Below are 20,417 nucleotides of genomic sequence, written 5' to 3'. Positions count from 1 at the left end.
TAGGCTGTGCAGTCCTGGAAATAATGCTGGGCCATCAAACCATCCATAAACAGCTCCATTAAGCATTGGCCAAAAAAACAGACTTAGAAGTGACATGATGTAAAATTCCTTTTACGGCACCAGGCGTTTTAACCGTTTTAACACTTTCCCAGAGTCACACTGAAGATTTTGTAACACACTTTGCTAAAGGTGTGATATGTATACAGGAATGAACAACTCTAATTTAACGCTTTTTAATGCAGTTTTAATGCTCTTAAAAATAGTTTTAATGCAACAAGTATCCATGAGTCATATATACACAGCAAATTCCTTCTTCATCTTTACTGTCGGCAGGCTGCAATTCCTCGATTTCCAGCAACTTTTGTTGAAATTAGCATTTTCCCCATTCTACAGCTTTTTCTCCGCCTTGAGCTTCTTTTCGATAATCTGGGTTTTATTTTATTTTCCGCAAATATATCGCAATATTTTTGCATATTTGCAAATATATATGTAATTTAAGAAATTGTTTTTATAAACATTTTTTTTTAAATAAAGCATTTTAAATGCCAAAATAATCACATTTAAAGAATTTTAATGCCAATTCAGGCCTTAATTAAAAAATTTATTATTTAATGACTTTTAATGATTTTTAATGACCCGCGGAAACCCTGTTTAAGTCCATCTTTTAACGCAGAAATGTTTTGCCTATCATTCCACTCTTAAAGGCATAGTGGAAGATCTTAGAGAATTTTAGAAAAGACCTGCCCTCTGCACTTCGGGAGCATGGGGGTACCTGTGCGGGAGCATGCACAAGACAATTTCTCCTCGTGCACGCTCTGTTTAACAGTTGCTGTTTGCATCGCTCATACAAGCTTTTGCAATTTTTCCACTATGTCAGACTCACCACTGGTAAGTGAAAATGGGGACGAGCACGTAGGACGGCCTTAAGTTAATCCCCAGAACGACAAACAATTAGGAGGACCACTTATTTTGATGATCTACTCGGTAAAAGAACATTCTCCACTATATCTTTAAGAGTGATCTTTCGTTTATTAAAAATGGCCCCTGATGTGTAACAGAAATAACTCATCCTCTAAGGCAGATGAAACCAGAGAGAAGTAAATGAAAAAATAAGAGAAGAGTTTTTAATTCACCTGTCGAGTTTGTGGGAGACATTTAATAAAACTGGTGTCAGGTCTAGTCCGTCCAGCATTCGGTCATCTGGAGGGCTGATGCCAGCCAGGGCCAGACTGGTGGTGAACAGATCCATGATGTTAGCAGGCTGGAGACTCACCTGCATCAGGATGAAGGGAGAAGAAATCAGATCAGTGTTAAAAAAGAGAAACTGATCAGGTGTTTCCTTGGAAAAACAAATCTCCAAATGGTAAAAAGGTCAGACCTGATTTTGGTGAGCAATTTTTTCTCTGTGGATTTTAAAAGATAAAAACCCCAAACATTATCCAACTGATTTGACAGATGCAGCAGTTTCAAATCAAACAAACAACGGATCTTTAGATGCATTAAAAAAACAAAAGTGCCAAGAGATCTTAGTTCCAATAGATTTCATTAAATTGTCTCTTTGTTTTGTTTTTTCAGGATTTGATCTTCTGGTCACTAATTGAAGCAAATTAGGGACAAACTGTCTGATTTTTAATGTGTGGCTGGTATTAGACTGGTCCACAAAAAGACAAGAAATCACTATTTCTTCACTTTACAATTCTTTAAATTCTTTAATTCAAAAAATTCTTTTAGATATATGAATGTACACAGACAACCTCATGCACATTACTGTGTTATTCTGTTTATTTTGTGCAAAGGATTTCATAATTTGACACTTGTTGACTTGACTCAGGAATCAAAAAGAAAAAGTGGAAACATTTTATTAATAGCGATGATAGGATGCTTGCATAGAAGAAACCTATTCCTCTAGTTTCCTTTCTGATCTCTCCATGCTGGCTTACTATCAAAACTCAAAAAAGCCTTTCCTCCCATAAATGAGTTTTTTGGAAATGGATGGGGAAAAAAAGGGAAAAGGGAGAGGAAGCATGGGATGGGACACGGCCTGGGCGAGCAGGCTGTTAAAGCTGCTGTTTTATCTCCTTCTTCCAGTCGCTGTGAAAAGCTTTATTTTATTTATAAACTTTGAACTATTTTCAGATAAAATGCCATTTTTTCGCTGTCATCCTTGATCTTCCGTTCCATTCTCTCCTGAGCGAGCCTTAGAGGGAGACGGCACGCTCACGATCAGATAGTGCTATCAGGCCCGTGCAGCTGCAGCGTCATGTGCCGCCGCGCTCCTATCGGCACCCGGCATGCATGCAGACGCACACGCATTCCCCCGCGTGCTCGTGTCTGCTCCTAAGCACTGACATGAATTCCTCTTTTCTTCTGGAGCCACAGAAGTAGCCACAGAAAAGGTTTTGCAGCGAGTTCCATGATCTATCTGCACATCCAGAAACTCTCTCTGAAAAGCACAAACACCAACAGATTCAGCTCCTTACTTCATTTTTCTTTCTCTCAGCTCCTCTTAGAAATATCTAGCATTAAAGAAAAAAGGAGAAATGTGAAAAGGAAGAAACAGCACTGGAAATTGGTTGGGTAACAACTCGCATGACAAAAATGTTAATTTGTCTGGGTCTGTCGTGCCATTTTTTCCTTCATAAGTCCTTTTTCACCCCGTTTTGTTCAAATCTTTCTAAACCCACACCTTCTCATGACGTCCTTTATTTCTCTGCAGTAACCTTGTTTATCCGAGGATGAGGCGCCTTTATCCCCATCTCCACCATCATAAGGATGTGTGTCTGAAGCTGATAAACCAACAAAAGGGACTGGGATGCTTCCTGATGTTGCGGCGGCTAAAAGCCCACCCACTTCTCTGTTCATACAGACACCCCCAGTGATCATCATCATCCTCCTCCTCATAGACCAGGAGGATGCTCTATCTGCATCCGTTTGGACACCGACCATGCTCCCTCATTCCAATACACCCCCAGCAAAGTTCCTGCACACTAACTGATACATTTTTGTTTTGTTTTTTGACAAGTGAAGCTGAAATCTGTGTTCCTAAAACAACAATAAACCTGTTGAAAATCCCCTTTTATTAAAGGTTTTCTTACATGCCTCCTGCATGTAGCTGTTAAAGCCTCCATAAACCAGAGATCAGCAGAAATTTCAATAGAGTCCAGAATATGAATTTAGGCCAGCCTTGTGTCTTGTTTGTCCTCCCTCCCAAGCAGCAACAATGGAACAACAATAAATCCAAATCTGTGGAGTTCAGAAGCTCCAAGAAAGCATGTTTATCACTAAAGCCAAGTGAAGCTTCAATACAACTCTTTAAAACTCACATATATCCACATATAGAAGCACACACGTTTGTTTCTGCATAAATAGAAGGATTTATTAAGTTATCTATTAAGCAAAAAGCTTATCAATTATAAAAACCTCACAGGGGCAGGAAAGTATTGCAATATGCTCTATATTTACCATTGCTCTTTCTCTTTTCATCAGCACCTACCTATTTTACTTCTCCCCTTGCTTCCTTTCCTAAACTCCTCCCCCACCCCCTCTGTTTCTTTATCCTGAACGCCTGGCATATTCAGATACTGAAGTCCTCATTACGGCTCAATCCAACCTCAGCAAACACACAAACAGATTAGCCGCTTAAGACGCTCCCAATCCTCCTCTCTCTCGCTACTCCGCTGCGCTATCAGAGCCCAGCACAACCCTGTGAGATGAGCCAGGGGCAAGGCTTACTGCAGACTGCAGCCTCCGCTCACTCCTCCACAAAATCCCTCTGCGTCACAGCCCCGTGTCACAGCTGCCCCTAATACAATTAAAAGTCATTTGCAGAACGCACAGGCTTAGGGGATCACACTGCGGGTGGGGCGGGGGGGTTATATTGAGGAATGGGAAGAAAAGAATAAAAGATGAGAGTGGGGGCATTTATTTCAGCTAGAAATATTTGAGGCAACAGTTAAGAAAAAAAAAGCTTTGTGGCTGAAATTGCAGTTTTGATAAAAGTAGTGCCAACTCAAAATGAACAGAGCTGGTGGATCAAAGTACGAACATGTAAATTCCTACATGATACAAAAATAAATCATAAGCACACAAAACCTGAGTTATTCAAAGAAAAAGATTATTGGAGTAATTAGTCATTCTCTTACTACCTGTCTCATAATTATCAGAACTGCCTGCAGCTCTACAGGGAAAACATCCGTCTCAAGCTCAAGATTTCATGGCACTGAGCCGCATTTTGGCAGAAGGATGAAGGTGGGCTTACTGTGCCTTCCTTGATGTGTCCGGGCCACCAGGCGATGGCGGGCTCCCTCATGCCCCCCTCATACGTGGTTTCCTTCCCACAGAGGAACGGCCCGTTGCTGCCACCTGAGGAATCAGAGCCATAAAACCAAATGAATCAATACATCCCATGGTGAAAAAAAGAAGAAATATAATTAAGCATAACTACTATATATATTTAAGAGTTAAAAAAAGTATGGAATACCTTCATGAGGGCTCGAGATAAGAGCCGCCCCGTTGTCTGATGTAAAGAAGACAAAGGTGTTTTTTTCAATGCCCAGACCATGAAGCAGGGACAGGATCTGACCCACGCTGTAGTCCAGCTCCATGACCGCATCTCCATAACTGAACAGCATAGATTTTTGACACATGCATTCACTTACCTAATGTAACTCTAGTAGGGTTGAATATTAATTAAATAGTCAGCAATAAGGGAGTTAAACCTCCCTAAACCAAGATCATGTGGATCTACTGATCTACTATCTACTACTAACCGGCCTCGCTGGCTCTTTCCTAGGAAGCTTTTGGAGGCGTAAACCGGGGCGTGGGTGGCATCAGGGGCCCAGTAGAGGAAGAAGGGCTGCTTGGCTTGAGTCTGCCGCCGTATGAAGTCCATACCCTCCTGCAGAGGTTGCAGATTTACTGTTACCAAACAAAGATCTAACAAAGATGTTGAAAAGTTTTCCTCTTTTTTTCAAAAGTTGTCTTAGCAAAGCTTTAGCATAGTTTTTAGATAATGGTTTTGTCAGTTAAACAATAAAATGCAAATATGTTTCTCAGTAGGATATTCTATATATATTTTTTTTATTTTGTTAGTTTTTACATCAATAGTGGCTCATTTTTTTGGAAAGTGGGCTGACAGTAAAGGGGGTACGAGAGAGGCGGGGAGAGACGCAGCATAGGACCACAGGTAGGATTCGAACCCGGGTCGGCCACATTGAGGACTAAGGCCTCCATACATGGGTGGTGTGTGCTTAGCACTCCGCAACCAAAGCACGCCCTGCATATTCTATTTTATATGAATATAAAATATTTACTCTGGTTTATTTTATACAAAAAGTATTTATTTTACAAGGCTTACATTAAAAAAAATTAAAGAGAAAAAATTAGACAGAAGCCATCAGATACCATTTTGTGGTACATTTGCAAAAAGAATTAGATTTAATATAAATAACTTTTGATCTTTTGGAGATGTGAGAAGAACAGACTAAAATCAGCAAAATAAAAACAGCTTATTTCTGAAAATTCAACCTGAAAGTTACTGTTTAACGTTGTTACTGTGGAATCTAATTAAAAGTATGTAAAAAGATTCTTCTAATTTTTAAAAACGAAACATTTTTCTTATGCTATTTTTATTCTATATCTGTCAAAACACATCTATTGGATAGCAAATTTAGTGTCCACCTAAGCAGATTATATTGCTATATACTGAACCTCCTTTTTGGTGTCATTTGACACCACTCCAGCTTCCAAAGACTTACTAAAATGAGCTTTAAGAAGCAGAGGCATCCTCCTAACGTGGAGATAAATTACATCTTTCAAGCCTGCAGTGTGCCTCAGCATGATGCTTTTGATCCTGTTTCAGGAATATAATAGGAGAGGCCGATGTAGATTCATTGCAATAGTGTGAAGAAGTCAATAATCCACCTCCACTGGTGAAAGATGTGCAACAATAAAAAATGCATTTTCTAATTTGTTACAGACAATTTATTTCTGTGCTTTCATGTCTCTCAGAAACAGCCCTCTGCCATGCTGTTTTATATTCCCTGAAAAGATGAAAACCAGGAGAGTTTTTTTTTCCCACCAAAAAGGCTCAGATGATCCGAGCCTGAATGGCTGCAAGATGAGTTGTAAAGTGGACACTCACCATCAGATACATCTGAGTAAGGTTGGACTCTCCGCTTCGTAGGTCGATCTTAAACTCTTCATAATATCTGTGAAATAAAATGCTCACATTATTTCTGTTTGACCCCTTCACCTGCAGTGAGCCATTATTCCAACTAAACTAAGTCTGACCTCGGCTGTTTGTTCAGTTTTACAGCCTGATTTATTTCCTCTCCATTGAGCACAGTACCAGATGGATTTCTAATCCCCTTCTAAAATGATTTAAACTGGTCCAGATAATATCATTAGGACAAGAAAAGTTAATTTTCCACTTGTTGATGGTGCTTGCAGGAATATTTTGTTGGAAAGACATATGTGCGAAGTCTCAGCAAAGCAGAGCGGCGGGAACTGTTATGAGGCGCTACTGAAGCGTAGAAGCAAAGACAGAAATCTCTCTCTTATGCTTCACTTCCTCCAGGTGTCCTCGCACAGAGGCGGCGCAACCTGCCGTCTCTTGAGGGCGTGTGTGTGTGTCTCTGACTATGCACGCCTCTTTATGTGTGTGTGCGTGTTTTTTTGTCCAGGGCCCAGGTATACAGCGCTGATTAAACCCACGGCTAAGCGAAAAACACGCCCGGCTGCCGGCTCCAATGACCCTGAATACACATATGGCTGTTTTGGGGAAAACAAATGGGCGGAAAATGGAATACACAGGCCCAGCTGGTACAGAGGAGGACGTGTAGATGGAGGGGGAGTCACTGAGCTCATCCAGAGGAGCAGAAAAACAAACTTTACAGCCAAGTCAGGTGGGGAAAACAGAATCGGATATTTGTCTCTGCATCTGTGCTGTTAGCCCACTGTGTTTGAGGATACCTTCCAATCATCTCAGAGTTGTTATAGACGGGGATGTTTGGTCGGAAGCTGCTGTTGTAGGGGCCGAAGTGGCAGTTTGGGGAGCCAAACCATTCATCGAAACCGTGCTGTAGAGGAAGGTACCGCGGTCTGTGGCCCAGGTGCCTGCAATAACAAAGAAGGTGTGCAATTAATTAATAGGAAATAAAGTTTTCTAATGTTAGATTAACTCAACAGATTGCAGACATTTAACCAATCCGTATATTATGTCCAATAAACAAAGCAGATGTTTGTGTTTTAAACTACAGTACAACATATTTTTATCCTACCAAACACATGCAGGGCTGTTTCAATTTGTATCTTTGCAACATCAATACTTGCATAATCAGTTTTGGGTAGGGTGGCGATGATGTCGGCACATTTTATGGCGTTGCGAAAATTCTATATTTCTTTATTCTGTATTTTTAGAGTTTTGACTGATATTCTGTGTTTGGTTCCATCCATAACCACCCAGAAACTGCTCATTTATACACAGAAGAGAGTCTAAAATGCTCATTCTTTCATCTATTTCTGCATTTAAATCCAATACAGGCCTGTTTTATAATGATTGGACAATGTCAATATGTGATCCATAAACTATCCTAAATTAATAATAAACAGAAGACATCAATCAACAGTATTTCATAACAGTTCAATTAACTTAAAGCACAGATAATCCATAGTGTAAAAAGAAAATAAATGACATAACAAAAGTGGTTATCATAAGGAATCTAGGGGATGAAGACCAGCCAACACTGATTAGATAATCCAACTGTAGAAATCAAAGGTTGCTAAGAGTTATGATTAAGGCTGTACAATGAGTTTCACATTATTTTAGAATGTTTAGATGTCCCACTAATCAACATAGACACTGATAATTACCTGGATGCCTTTGCTGTACCCAATTAGTTTATAAGTTGGTTACGTTTGAAGAGATTAGATTGGATAATTACTATACAAAGAGCATATATACCACTGATGTAACATCAGCTGGTGGGTGTTTTGTTTGTGCTCTATGCCGCAAGTCCATCAGGATAAATACATGAATAATAATAATAGTAATTACGACATTATTTATGTGGCTTTAAATAGAAAAAACATATATAAAATGGATGTTGGAAACATGTAGACTGAACATACAGTCCATTTACTGGCAACCCTGGTGCCTGTTTTTGAATGTCTTCAGATAAATTCAGCTTTCGCTGTAGTATTCAATTAAAAAAACATATTATTTGAGAAAGTGTGCTTTGGAAATTCCTTGTATAACTACCATGACCATCAGACGCAGCTCATTTTTATTCTAAACTTCTGCACAATCTCTCCTGGTCTTCATTCAGTTTCTTTCTCACTCATGGAAACCTGTTTATAGTATCCAGCATAAACCAAAACATTTTTATATTACAATTGTTAGTTTTTTAAACCGCCTGTGGGGTAATGACCACTAAAAGGGTTACCCTGATCATGGGAAGGAAAACAGCACCACACATCCTTCACCGTACTTATTACTGGGCATAAAGGGCTTTTCCACATTTTCCTTGGTTTCACTACGATGGGAATGTGTCTGATATTGACAAAGCTGAATGTCATCTGACAAAAAAAATGACAATTACAGCGATATCCCAATTGGAGTGATAATGTATTCAGATTTTGCTTATTTAGCCTGTAAAGGGTCCATTTCACGAAGTTTTCTAAACCTGAAATTAGAGAAATTCTTGTTTTTCTCCGTTTCAGAAAGAGTTTCTTTAACCTCTGTTTCAGTTAACATAGTAACATTCTCCCCAGAGTCAGAAGCAGGTCCGTTAGACACAGGTTTTAAAAACAAACATTGCATGTTCTTCTTGATGAGGATCTTATTAAAGAATTAATTAAAAAAGAATGAATGCGTACCTTTAATATTCAGATAATTATGTTTATGAGCACATCTGTTTTCCCTCGCCATTCCATCACATTTATCCACAACCTTATCCATCCTCACATTTGCAGCATGACACAGACTTTTACACAGAACATTGTTGTGTGTATGAAAACAACGTTATATAAAATACAGCTGTACAGTCAAATAGCGCCAGTCCTATAGAATGGCTTCAGCGTGTTCCTCCTCTACCTTCTAGTGGTTTCTTATGGCTGATAATATGCAGTTTATCACTGATAACAGTAAGTTTCATTGACCTACTTTATAGTTTTTATCTACATTATTTAAAGTGTACCAATCCAAAAAATAAAAAATAAAAAATCAACTAAGTTTTAAAGGTTTACTTTGAATGAATCATACATTTCAGTCACACAGATTTAATCTGGTGATTAAAAACAACTCAGTTGACAGGATATGAGATTTTTTTGTTTTTTGGTTTGCAACATGCAGATATTTTTTTCTTTCCAATTCGTACAATACATGAAGAACTATTGAAATTATTTTCAGATTACACATAAATAGATTAATAAAGTCCAGGGGGAAGGGTACTACCTTTGGGTTAGGATTAGGATTCACTTGGTGATAACCTTCTGAGCGTCCTAGGAGGTAGGAGGCAAAATCTTAAGCCATTCTATGGAACTGATAACCAGTAATAACGGCCATTTATTGGGATGACAACATCCAAAGCAGCACTTCCTGTTGCCTGTCCTCATGGTAACTCGTCGAATCGGGGATCCACTGATAATGGCCACTGATAATCAATTCAGGGTTGAGGATTTGAGTCTGCTTACTGAAACGTACCAAATGTCTTGAAATGTTTAGAGCAATTGAATTTTTTTTGGTTAATAAGTTAAATACTCCTTAAAAAAAACAGCTCACCACTTGCCAACTATCTTGCTGACATAACCTTTTTTCTTCAGCATTTCAGGCAACAAAATCTCATCCTTGGATATTCCTCCCACTATCTCCTGTGGTGTGTAAGCTACAGAAACAAAACAAAAAGAAAATAAATAAACATATAAGCATGTATTCATATTACGCAATTATAAGCAATCAATTAAATGCAAAGATATAGTTCTTTATAACACGTATTCAAACCTTACAGATTTGTTTCCTGGTTTGCTATTCTGTCACACTTAAATGTTTGAGACAAAGATAACCCCAATACACATTTCATTTTAAAGTGATTTCTATTCTTTAAAGATAAACTGCCCCACCCTTCTTTGTAGATTTTTATTATTCAGCCTCACTGAAGAGTCATTAATCATACAGCTCCTTCAACTGGCATTAGAGCAGTGCTTTGACTAGACCACTCTGAAATTTCCTTTTTACTTTCCTTTTCTTTTTTTTTTTTTGGATTATTTCTCCTAAGATATTCCAAGTATGCACGAGCTCAAGGTCCCCAGCTGATGGTCAGGTGTTGCAGTTAGAAAATTCTGGCAGAGACCAAAATTTGTGTTTCCATCAAATACAGCAAGTTGTCTCTCATGAAAGTAGCACAGCAACCCCAAACTCTCACACTGCCTCTATCATGTTTATCTATCGGTATGATGGCGGTTCTCTAAATCCCTGTTTAGATCCCTATACTAGGTGGGAGGCTCACCTAAACGAACATGCAAACCAAATTTTGGTGGTATTTGTGGCGTTACAAGAACACAAGAATAAATCTTGTCCAACTTCAACTGTTCAAGATGATCCAAAATGGGTCGGTCAATAATGCTGCAGGATTATGGTTTAAGGAAGAACTTGTAACTAAAATCAACATGGCAGCACAGGATATTTCAGTTTTTGTGATTTCTTATGCCGCTTGCTGCTATTTCCATAATTGGCTAAAGCTACTCTTCGATAGGCAGGCATAGACAGCTTGGAAGGTTCTGCCGAATGCCTCGTCCTTCCCAGATCGGAGCAGTCCCAGATTAATATGGTGTAGAACTAAAGTGAGTAGTTACACATCATCAATCTGGCTTGCCAGGTTAATGCACAACACCTAAGAAATTCAACTTTTATCTTTTCAATACAACTAATATTTCCTCAATACTTTGGACTATGCTTTTTATTTCTTTTTGATCAAATTTCAAACTCATCCAGACATGCAGCATCTAATACCAGCTGAGTCCTAAACACATTATGGAGATGTGAATATTTAACTTAAATGAAGTTAGTAGGACTGGCAGTGCTGTAGTTGTTCCTTTTTCACCTCCTTTATGGTTCATGGAGTAATACTGGTAGACCAGCCAATAATGGAAAGGTTCTCCACAGTTTCATGTTTTCTTCAAATGTGGATAACGGCTCTCACTATAGTTCACTGGAGCAATAAATCCTCACACATACGGTGGCTTTGAACCTTTTACAGACTGATTGATTGCATAATGTTTTCATACAGGTTTTATTCACTAGACTTTTTAATTCTATTGGTCAGACACTAACCGGGTCAAGATGTGGTGAGGACAACTAGACCAATAGAAAGTTGTTAATTGTAGTCAGTTTCTGATACCACCAATGGAAATGGAGGGATTTTATTTCCATATAGGACTAATATGGTTTGAATAAACTTTTTCCCTTGAACAAAATAAGAATTTGAAACCTCAGTTTATCTTTAATAATAACTTTTGTTTGGTAAATCTGAAACACTTAAGTGTGAGAAAAAAAAGCAATGGAAGAAATCAGTAACTGTGTACAGCATAAAAACAATCCAAAACAAGACCTGGTTATACACACCATATAGAAAGAGAACCTTTAAAGAACATATTTAAAGCATGATGAGAGTTTACCATTCCTAGCGTGAGCATTAGTGGTGTAGAATCCATTCCTGACAGGGAGCCTCCCCGTGAGAAGTGCAGCTCTTGCTGTGGACAAAACAGATTTTAAGATTTCGAAATCCTTTATGTGAATATTCTTCATTCTTGCACCAATATGGAAACTGCAATGAAGTTGCTTAACATTTCACAGCAAAAAAAGATTAAAATACTTGACTTAATGTTTGTATTAAAGGCAAGGTACAGAATTAAACTGTTTTGTTTTAACAATGAATAATTATTCCTCTAAGTTTTAGAGTACAATATGTGTAAGTTCTTTTTTTATGTGATCTGTCTTTGGCAGTCAGGTTTTGTTGGCTTCATGCACCCACTGATTAGAACTTTTGGTAACTCGGACACTTTTATGGCCTTGCACATAAAGTACAAGTAAAGTATGATGTGATTCCAAAAATATTTCATATGCAGCAAGCTCATTTAAGGCTTTCTGAAAATAAATCTGATGTTTTTATAAAAGAAAATCTTAAAAAGAGATGTTACTTTGGGAACGATAGAACATCTAATCGTGGTCTATTCTTTCGGAATGAAAATATCTTTGGAGTATTTGCACTCTGATTTCAACAGCATCTGAGAAAAGGATGTGACATTGCTAAGGCAGGAATTTTCCCCAGAACTAACTCTGGATTGTCACTCTACCACAGCTCCAGATATACCAGCTCCTCATAAATCAAATCTTAGTGTATACTAAATGGTATCCAATGTTGTTATAAATGAACATTCTGGCACCATTAATAAGCAACTATTTCTGAAGATTTTATGGTTAGTCAATGTAAAGGGCCTTTATTCAAACCAAGGCTGCAACTAACGATTATTTTGCAAAAAAATAATCTGTAGATTATTTTTTAGATTGATCGATTAATAATCAGATAGCCAAAGGTTCCTTAAAGAAGACTTTTTGCTAAATTAAACCAGGTGAAACTAAAACTTTTCTACTTTAGGAGTTCTGGATAGAGCATATTGACAGAAAACAACGTTGTTGTTTTTTTATCTTAAATTTGTACTTTTTTCTTTTACATTTTGGTATAATTACTGTTCTAAATACGTCGCTCTGTCTGCTAAAGGCATGTTTTACAGTCTGTGCAATCCTGTTATTAGTTGATGATCATTTCAATTATTGATTAATCCAATTAATTGCTTCAGCCCTAAGTCAAACATGAGAATACAATTCTTCACATAATAAAAAAAGGCCAAAAAACAAATGGTACCCAGGTTATCCTAGTTGTTAGATCTGCCACATGCTAACCATCAGATTCACTGTTTTGTGTAACATGTGGTGGTTTTTAAATATACAGGTGCTGGTCATAAAATTAGAATATCATGAAAAAGTAGATTGATTTCAGTAATTCCATTTAAATAGTGAAACTTGTATATTATATTCATACATTACATACAAACTCATATATTTCAGATGTTTATTTTGTTTAATTTTGATGATTACAAATGACAACAAATGAAAATCTCAAATTCATCATATCAGAAAATTAGAATATTACTGAAGACCAATAAAAACAAAGGATTTATAGAAATGTTGGCCAACTGAAAAGTATGAACATGAAAAGTATGAGCATGTACAGCAATCAGTATTTAGTTGGGCCTCCTTTGGCCTGTATTACTGCAGCAATGCGGCGTGGCATGGAGTCGATCAGTCTGTGGCACTGCTCAGGTGTTATGATAGCCCAGGTTGCTCTAATAGTGGCTTTTAGCTCTTCTGAATTGTTGGGTCTGGTGTATTGCATCTTCTTCTTCACAATACCCCATAGATTTTCTATGGGGTTAAGGTCAGGAGAGTTTGCTGGCCAATTAAGAACAGGGATACCATGGTCCTTCAACCAGGTACTGGTAGCTTTGGCACTGTGTGCAGGTGCCAAGTCCTGTTGGAAAATGAAATCTGCATCTCCAAAAAGTTGGTCAGCTGCAGGAAGCATGAAGTGCTCTAAAACTTCCTGGTATGTGGCTGCGTTGACCCTGGACCTCAGAAAACACAATGGACCAACACCAGCAGATGACATGGCACCCCAAACCATCACTGACTGTGGAAACTTTACACTGGACTTCAAGCAACGTGGATGAAGTGCCTCTCTTCTTTTCCTCTGACTCTGGGACCTTGATTTCCAAAGGAAATGCAAAATTTACTTTCATCAGAGAACATGACTTTGGACCACTCACCAGCAGTCCAGTCCTGTTTCTCTTTAGCCCAGGCAAGACGCTTCTGACGCTGTCTGTGGTTCAAGAGTGGCTTGACACAAGGAATGCGACAGCAGAAACCCATGTCTTTCATACGTCTGTGTGTGGTGGTTCTTGAAGCACTCACTCCAGCTGCAGTCCACTCTTTGTGAATCTCCCCCACATTTTTGAATGGGTTTTTTTTCACAATCCTCTCCAGGGTGCGGTTATCTCTCTTGCTTGTACACTTTTTTCGACCACATCTTTTCCTTCCCTTCGCCTCTCTATTAATGTGCTTGGACACTGAGCTCTGTGAACAGCCAGCCTCTTTAGCGATGACCTTTTGTGTCTTGCCCTCCTTGTGCAAGGTGTCGATGGTCGTCTTTTGGACAACTGTCAAGTCAGCAGTCTTCCCCATGATTGTGTAGCCTATAGAACTAGACTGAAAGACAATTTAAAGGCTTTTGCAGGTGGTTTGAGTTAATTAGCTGATTAGAGTGTGGCACCAGGGGCCATCAATTTTGAACCTTTTCACAATATTCTAATTTTCTGATATGATGAATTTGAGATTTTCATTTGTTGTCATTTGTAATCATCAAAATTAAACAAAATAAACATCTGAAATATATGAGTTTGTATGTAATGTATGAATATAATATACAAGTTTCCCTATTTAAATGGAATTACTGAAATCCATCTACTTTTTCATGATATTCTAATTTTATGACCAGCACCTGTATGTAGCCAATCTATTACTAAAAAGTGAGAAAATATTTAACTTAAAACTCATTTGGTTTAATCAAACGTTTAATTTCACCTCATCTTCAAATAAAGGAACATTTGTGGAGTTTCCTAGGAAATGTTTATCATCACATCATGAGGAAGTTGTGCTTTAACTATGAAACAGCTAAAGGTATGAGAGTGAATAGACATATCAAATGTTGCAATATGAAACACAAGCCTTGGTGACTTTTATATTTTGCACAAACGTCTCTGCTAACCCACATGGGGAACACAGTGGGTTGGCGGTGTAGAAGTTTGTTAGGAGCATCCCCTGGGTTGCCATGGCATCCAGGTTGGGGGTCTCTTTAGAAGGCTGACCGAGCACCCCCAAATCCCCCCAACCCATCTAAAAAAAACAGCACAGGAAGCCAGTCACATGTTTGTAGAGGAATATATGCCAAAAAAACAACAACACGTGAACACAGAGTTAATAAAGGAAGTAAGAAACACACATAACTGCATAAATCGAGCATAAGCTGGGCTGTAAAATCAGTCTAAGTCAGAAAATACTTACGTCATCCATGAGCATGATGATAATGTTTGGTGATGAACCATTTGACAGCTTTTCTGTCAATGAACAACATATCGTTATACTAAGAAGAAGAAAACTTGTTCTACAGACTACTTTCATTGCTGTGCTGAAGTCATATGAGCGCTAGCATCACGGAAGAGGCGTGTTGCATTCGCGTCCATCTGCCAACACAGTGACGCCTGGAATGAAACAAGCTTATACCTATTTTTACTGTTAATTTTACATTCACTTTAATTTATACTTTTTAAGCTCAATTTACTGTCAGTTAAACGTTATGAAATATTGAATATATGTATGCTTTGTTGTATTCATTAAGCGAATCTCTTAAAATCGCAGTAATGTGTTACCCAGACAAAAATAAGACAGAGATAATGCATACAAATTTTTATCAATTTTTTTTTTATAATCCACGATAAAACCCTACAGATATTGCTAATATAGCACGTTGTCACCTTAAATCAGATCTCAAATGGATTTCTGATTAGACACTCGTATTTTTCTTCAGCATTTGAATGCAACTGATCACGTGACAGCAGCAGTCAGCTGCAGGGAGAACAAAAACATGGCGGTTTGCATAGCAGTGATCGCTAAAGAGGTACCGATATCTCGTTAATAATTTTGTTGTAACGCACTTTACAGGGTTAAGGGGTTTTCGCAAAACCATTAAGCGCTTCTATGAGATTTTTAGCTTCTTGTCTACGACCAGTATTAGATAATAACGCAATGCTAATGTTAGCATCGTACTGGCTATCCTACTGTTTCCATTTCCGACTTCTTTTTTTTAGAGATCTTAAAGATTTATTTATGAAATGTTTTGCTTTTATTGTCTTCTGACATTTTCCCCAGAACTACCCACTATACATACGCAGTGTGCCATCTCAAAACGAGTTGAAATTCCACTACACGGTTCACACCTCTCTGGATGTGGTGGAGGAGAAGGTCTCAGCTGTGGGGAAATCCATAGGTGACCAGAGGGAGCTCTACCTGGGTCTGCTCTATCCAACTGAAGACTATAAAGTGTATCCTTTACTTTTAAACCCCAGCCACTACGAATATACATATCATTATTGATTTTACTTTAAGGAGAAAACGTTTAATTCACTCAAAGTTTTGTGTTTTGGTGCCTTTTTTGTGTCCTTAACTGGAGGAAATAGATATGGGTATGTAACCAACTCCAAGGTTAAATTTGTGATTGTTGTGGACTCCTCCAATACATCATTACGGGACAATGAAATACGAAGTGTAAGTATATCGTTTTTACTTTTTAGTTACAGGACATAAAAAAAACATTGATGTCTCTGTGTTTTTCCATTTATTTGAATCCATGTCATCTGTCAGTCTGTTATTGTTTTATTATGTATTAAAATAACTGTGTCTTTTTTTTACTTTACCACAATGGCATCGTTTTATTAAACACCTGTGTGGTGAATGTCACAATTTTTACGGAGGTTTAGATGATCAAGCAACTATTATTTCCTATTTCGGGGTCCTGTTTTAGAGCATGGGGTTAATCTTTTCTGTGTAGAGAGCAGGTAACCTGAGTCCACTTTGTTGGTAAGCTTTGTGATATGCAGGATTTTCAGTTTCAGCACAGGGATCGGCCAACTCGACTCTGAGTTAAGCAAGCCCAGAGTTCTGTATGTATTAAGTGTGTAAATGTATTAAGAAGCTCTCATTAGTGGAATGCTAAAAATAGTATCCATCATGGCAATAGAGGAAATAAGAAGCAGAGACCAGTTAAAGCATGATTGAGGATTAGATCAAGAATTAAAGTCTTCAACATAACACGTGTGGGAAATATGTTTCTGGGTGTAATCTAGCAGGACATAACAGTAAATCAAGATAAAATCTAAAAATGCAATTAAATGAGGTATGTCAGCTTTTGTTATTTTGAGGCGTTTTACCTACTGAACGACACTTAACAAATATTATAAATATGTAAGAATTTAAGCCTTGGTTAATGACCTATTGGCAAAAAGAGAACATGTGTAACTGAAATGTTTTCTGACCCTCTCTTTGAAATAGCTGGTCAAATATATTTACAACAATACCTGGAAACATGTTTAAACAAATAAAGCGAACTTAAAAATATTAAAAAAAACAAAAAAAACAAACATATTCTTTATTTAGTTAAACAATTCATGTGAATATCATATATGCTTCTAGTTATGCTTGGAAACCCAGAACTATACAAGTGGATATTGCTTGAAATATCCGAATGTGATACATTACATACCGTACTAAATTATTGCCTTTAACTGATACCAGCAGGTCTGCATGTTTTATTTTATTCATGTGGATTTTTAAAAAGGAAAAATAAAACTGTATGTGTTGGAGTTGTAATGTAAATACAATGCTACATTCCAAGTTATTGGAGCTTTTCTCTTTGCAATGCTCAGTTATAAAATATAATTGAACAAAACCTAAGTGAAGAGAGAAAAAAAAAAAAGACTTGAGCGCTCGGACACCATGTCAGGAAGGAAATCAGTTCCTAGAAATTATGATCTAGTGGGCATTTGGACTAAGGCTGCTCAGTGGCGCAGTAGGTAGCACTGCTGCTTTTCAGCAAGAAGATTCTGGGTTTGATTCCCGGCCCAGTGTCTTTCTGCATGGAGTTTGCATATTCTCCCTGAGCATTCGTGGGTTCTCTCCGGGTACTCCGGCTTCTTCCCAAAGTCCAAAAACATGACTGTTAGGTTAATTGGCTTCTCTAAATTATCATTAGGTGTGTGAATGGTTGTCTCTATGTTGCCCTGTGATGGACTGGCGACCTGCCTCTCGCCCGTAGACAACTGGAGATCACCAGCACCCCTTGCTACCCCACTTGGAATTAAGCGTGTAAAGAAAATGGATGGAATGCATTTGGACTAGTTGAGAAATAAGGCATTTTGGGCATTTATCACTGAATCCCTGACAGTTTGCACACAGCATAAAAATGAAGTGCATTGTCATACGATCTCTGGCTGACATTTTAAACGGAATCCTGATGAAAACTTTGCTTATTAATATATGGCTCTGTGTTAAAATGCAGCATAATGAGCAGTTCCTCACATCTACAGGGTCCTTTTGTAAAGGACACACTACAGGTGCTGGTCATAAAATTAGAATATCATGAAAAAGTAGATTGATTTCAGTAATTCCATTTAAAAAGTGAAACTTGTATATTATATTCATACATTACATACAAACTCATATATTTCAGATGTTTATTTTGTTTAATTTTGATGATTACAAATGACAACAAATGAAAATCTCAAATTCATCATATCAGAAAATTAGAATATTGTGAAAAGGTTCAAAATTGATGGCCCCTGGTGCCACACTCTAATCAGCTAATTAACTCAAACCACCTGCAAAAGCCTTTAAATGGTCTTTCAGTCTAGTTCTATAGGCTACACAATCATGGGGAAGACTGCTGACTTGACAGTTGTCCAAAAGACGACCATCGACACCTTGCACAAGGAGGGCAAGACACAAAAGGTCATCGCTAAAGAGGCTGGCTGTTCACAGAGCTCAGTGTCCAAGCACATTAATAGAGAGGCGAAGGGAAGGAAAAGATGTGGTCGAAAAAAGTGTACAAGCAAGAGAGATAACCGCACCCTGGAGATGATTGTGAAACAAAACCCATTCAAAAATGTGGGGGAGATTCACAAAGAGTGGACTGCAGCTGGAGTGAGTGCATCAAGAACCACCACACACAGACGTATGAAAGACATGGGTTTCTGCTGTCGCATTCCTTGTGTCAAGCCACTCTTGAACCACAGACAGCGTCAGAAGCGTCTTGCCTGGGCTAAAGAGAAACAGGACTGGACTGCTGGTGAGTGGTCCAAAGTCATGTTCTCTGATGAAAGTAAATTTTGCATTTCCTTTGGAAATCAAGGTCCCAGAGTCTGGAGGAAAAGAAGAGAGGCACTTCATCCACGTTGCTTGAAGTCCAGTGTAAAGTTTCCACAGTCAGTGATGGTTTGGGGTGCCATGTCATCTGCTGGTGTTGGTCCATTGTGTTTTCTGAGGTCCAGGGTCAACGCAGCCACATACCAGGAAGTTTTAGAGCACTTCATGCTTCCTGCAGCTGACCAACTTTTTGGAGATGCAGATTTCATTTGTGCCTTTTGTTCACAGGTATCCCTGTTCTTAATTGGCCAGCAAACTCTCCTGACCTTAACCCCATAGAAAATCTATGGGGTATCGTGAAGAAGATGCAATACACCAGACCCAACAATTCAGAAGAGCTAAAAGCCACTATTAGAGCAACCTGGGCTATCATAACACCTGAGCAGTGCCACAGACTGATCGACTCCATGCCACGCTGCATTGCTGCAGTAATACAGGCCAAAGGAGGCCCAACTAAATACTGAGTGCTGTACATGCTCATACTTTTCATGTTCATACTTTTCAGTTGGCCAACATTTCTATAAATCCTTTGTTTTTATTGGTCTTCAGTAATATTCTAATTTTCTGATATGATGAATTTGAGATTTTCATTTGTTGTCATTTGTAATCATCAAAATTAAACAAAATAAACATCTGAAATATATGAGTTTGTATGTAATGTATGAATATAATATACAAGTTTCACTTTTTAAATGGAATTACTGAAATCAATCTACTTTTTCATGATATTCTAATTTTATGACCAGCACCTGTATTTCTGGTGCTTTTCTTGTTTGATCTCCACTTCTATGTGCAACACTCAACATCAGACAGTCATTCAGAGTAATATGTGGTATAAATTAACATGCCATCTAAAAATCTGGAACATTCAGGGACTTACCTTGAACTTATTCAGATTTCTCATGTATCCCCCTTTCTGCAGCCCTGATGAATTCATATTAAAAACAAAGGTTTTTAACAATCTATGTTCATCTCATTCAGTGCTGATCATGTTTATACTGTTTTGTATTTCAGATGTTTAGAAAATTGCACAACTCTTTCACCGATGTAATGTGCAACCCATTCTATAATCCTGGGGATCCAATTCAATCAAAGTAAGATTGTTTTTTTTACATCTGCTTCAGAGAAAAAAAAAAGTTTGAAATTCATTTGAACTTTTTGTCTTCATTATTCAGGGCCTTCAATGGAATAGTCTCTGGAATGATGGTTCAAACAGGCTGACATCTCATCCAGTTAACCTTTGAGCATCCACTGTACATATGACCCTTTTTCCTTTCTACATGTCTTTACTCTTGGAAAATAAAAATAAAACTATTAATAAACCTGAAAC

At 38.0% G+C, this 20,417-nt stretch overlaps 2 protein-coding genes across 3 annotated transcripts in view; one reads left to right on the top strand and one right to left on the bottom strand.

Moving 5' to 3' along the window:
- galns (galactosamine (N-acetyl)-6-sulfatase) overlaps positions 1-15,337 on the bottom strand; it is a 32,312-nt gene extending 16,975 nt beyond the window's left edge. For both annotated transcript variants that reach the window (XM_038283710.1, XM_038283711.1), the window contains exons 1-10: positions 15,176-15,337; positions 14,884-15,007; positions 11,674-11,748; positions 9,782-9,884; positions 6,973-7,116; positions 6,143-6,209; positions 4,770-4,897; positions 4,481-4,620; positions 4,259-4,362; positions 1,134-1,273 (exon numbers count right to left, since the gene is read on the bottom strand). In XM_038283710.1, coding sequence (XP_038139638.1) covers positions 1,134-1,273; positions 4,259-4,362; positions 4,481-4,620; positions 4,770-4,897; positions 6,143-6,209; positions 6,973-7,116; positions 9,782-9,884; positions 11,674-11,748; positions 14,884-15,007; positions 15,176-15,292 — 1,142 coding nt within the window. In that variant the 5' untranslated portion in view covers positions 15,293-15,337. The remainder of the gene's footprint in view (positions 1-1,133; positions 1,274-4,258; positions 4,363-4,480; positions 4,621-4,769; positions 4,898-6,142; positions 6,210-6,972; positions 7,117-9,781; positions 9,885-11,673; positions 11,749-14,883; positions 15,008-15,175) is intronic.
- A 374-nt stretch (positions 15,338-15,711) lies between these two features.
- On the top strand, positions 15,712-20,416 carry trappc2l (trafficking protein particle complex 2-like). Its single transcript, XM_038283891.1, has 5 exons — positions 15,712-15,788; positions 16,040-16,212; positions 16,348-16,435; positions 20,102-20,181; positions 20,263-20,416. Exons 1-5 carry the CDS (start codon positions 15,756-15,758, stop codon positions 20,306-20,308), a joined length of 420 nt encoding a protein of 139 aa, XP_038139819.1. The 5' UTR covers positions 15,712-15,755; the 3' UTR covers positions 20,309-20,416.
- The last annotated feature ends 1 nt before the right edge of the window (position 20,417 follows it).

The sequence above is a fragment of the Cyprinodon tularosa genome, unplaced genomic scaffold, assembly GCF_016077235.1.
Source record: "Cyprinodon tularosa strain WSP-4 unplaced genomic scaffold, ASM1607723v1 ctg197, whole genome shotgun sequence".
NCBI lineage: Eukaryota > Metazoa > Chordata > Actinopteri > Cyprinodontiformes > Cyprinodontidae > Cyprinodon > Cyprinodon tularosa.
The sequence above is the reverse complement of the archived record's forward strand: the minus strand, read 5'-3'. Positions and strand labels throughout refer to the sequence as shown.

Excerpts from the sequence above, each read along its gene's own strand:
- trappc2l (XM_038283891.1), top strand. The coding sequence starts at position 15,756 with ATGGCGGTTTGCATAGCAGTGATCGCTAAAGAG. Across the intron at positions 16,213-16,347 it reads CCAACTGAAGACTATAAAGT|ATATGGGTATGTAACCAACT; the intron begins GTATCCTTTACT and ends TGGAGGAAATAG. Across the intron at positions 20,182-20,262 it reads GGGGATCCAATTCAATCAAA|GGCCTTCAATGGAATAGTCT; the intron begins GTAAGATTGTTT and ends TTCATTATTCAG.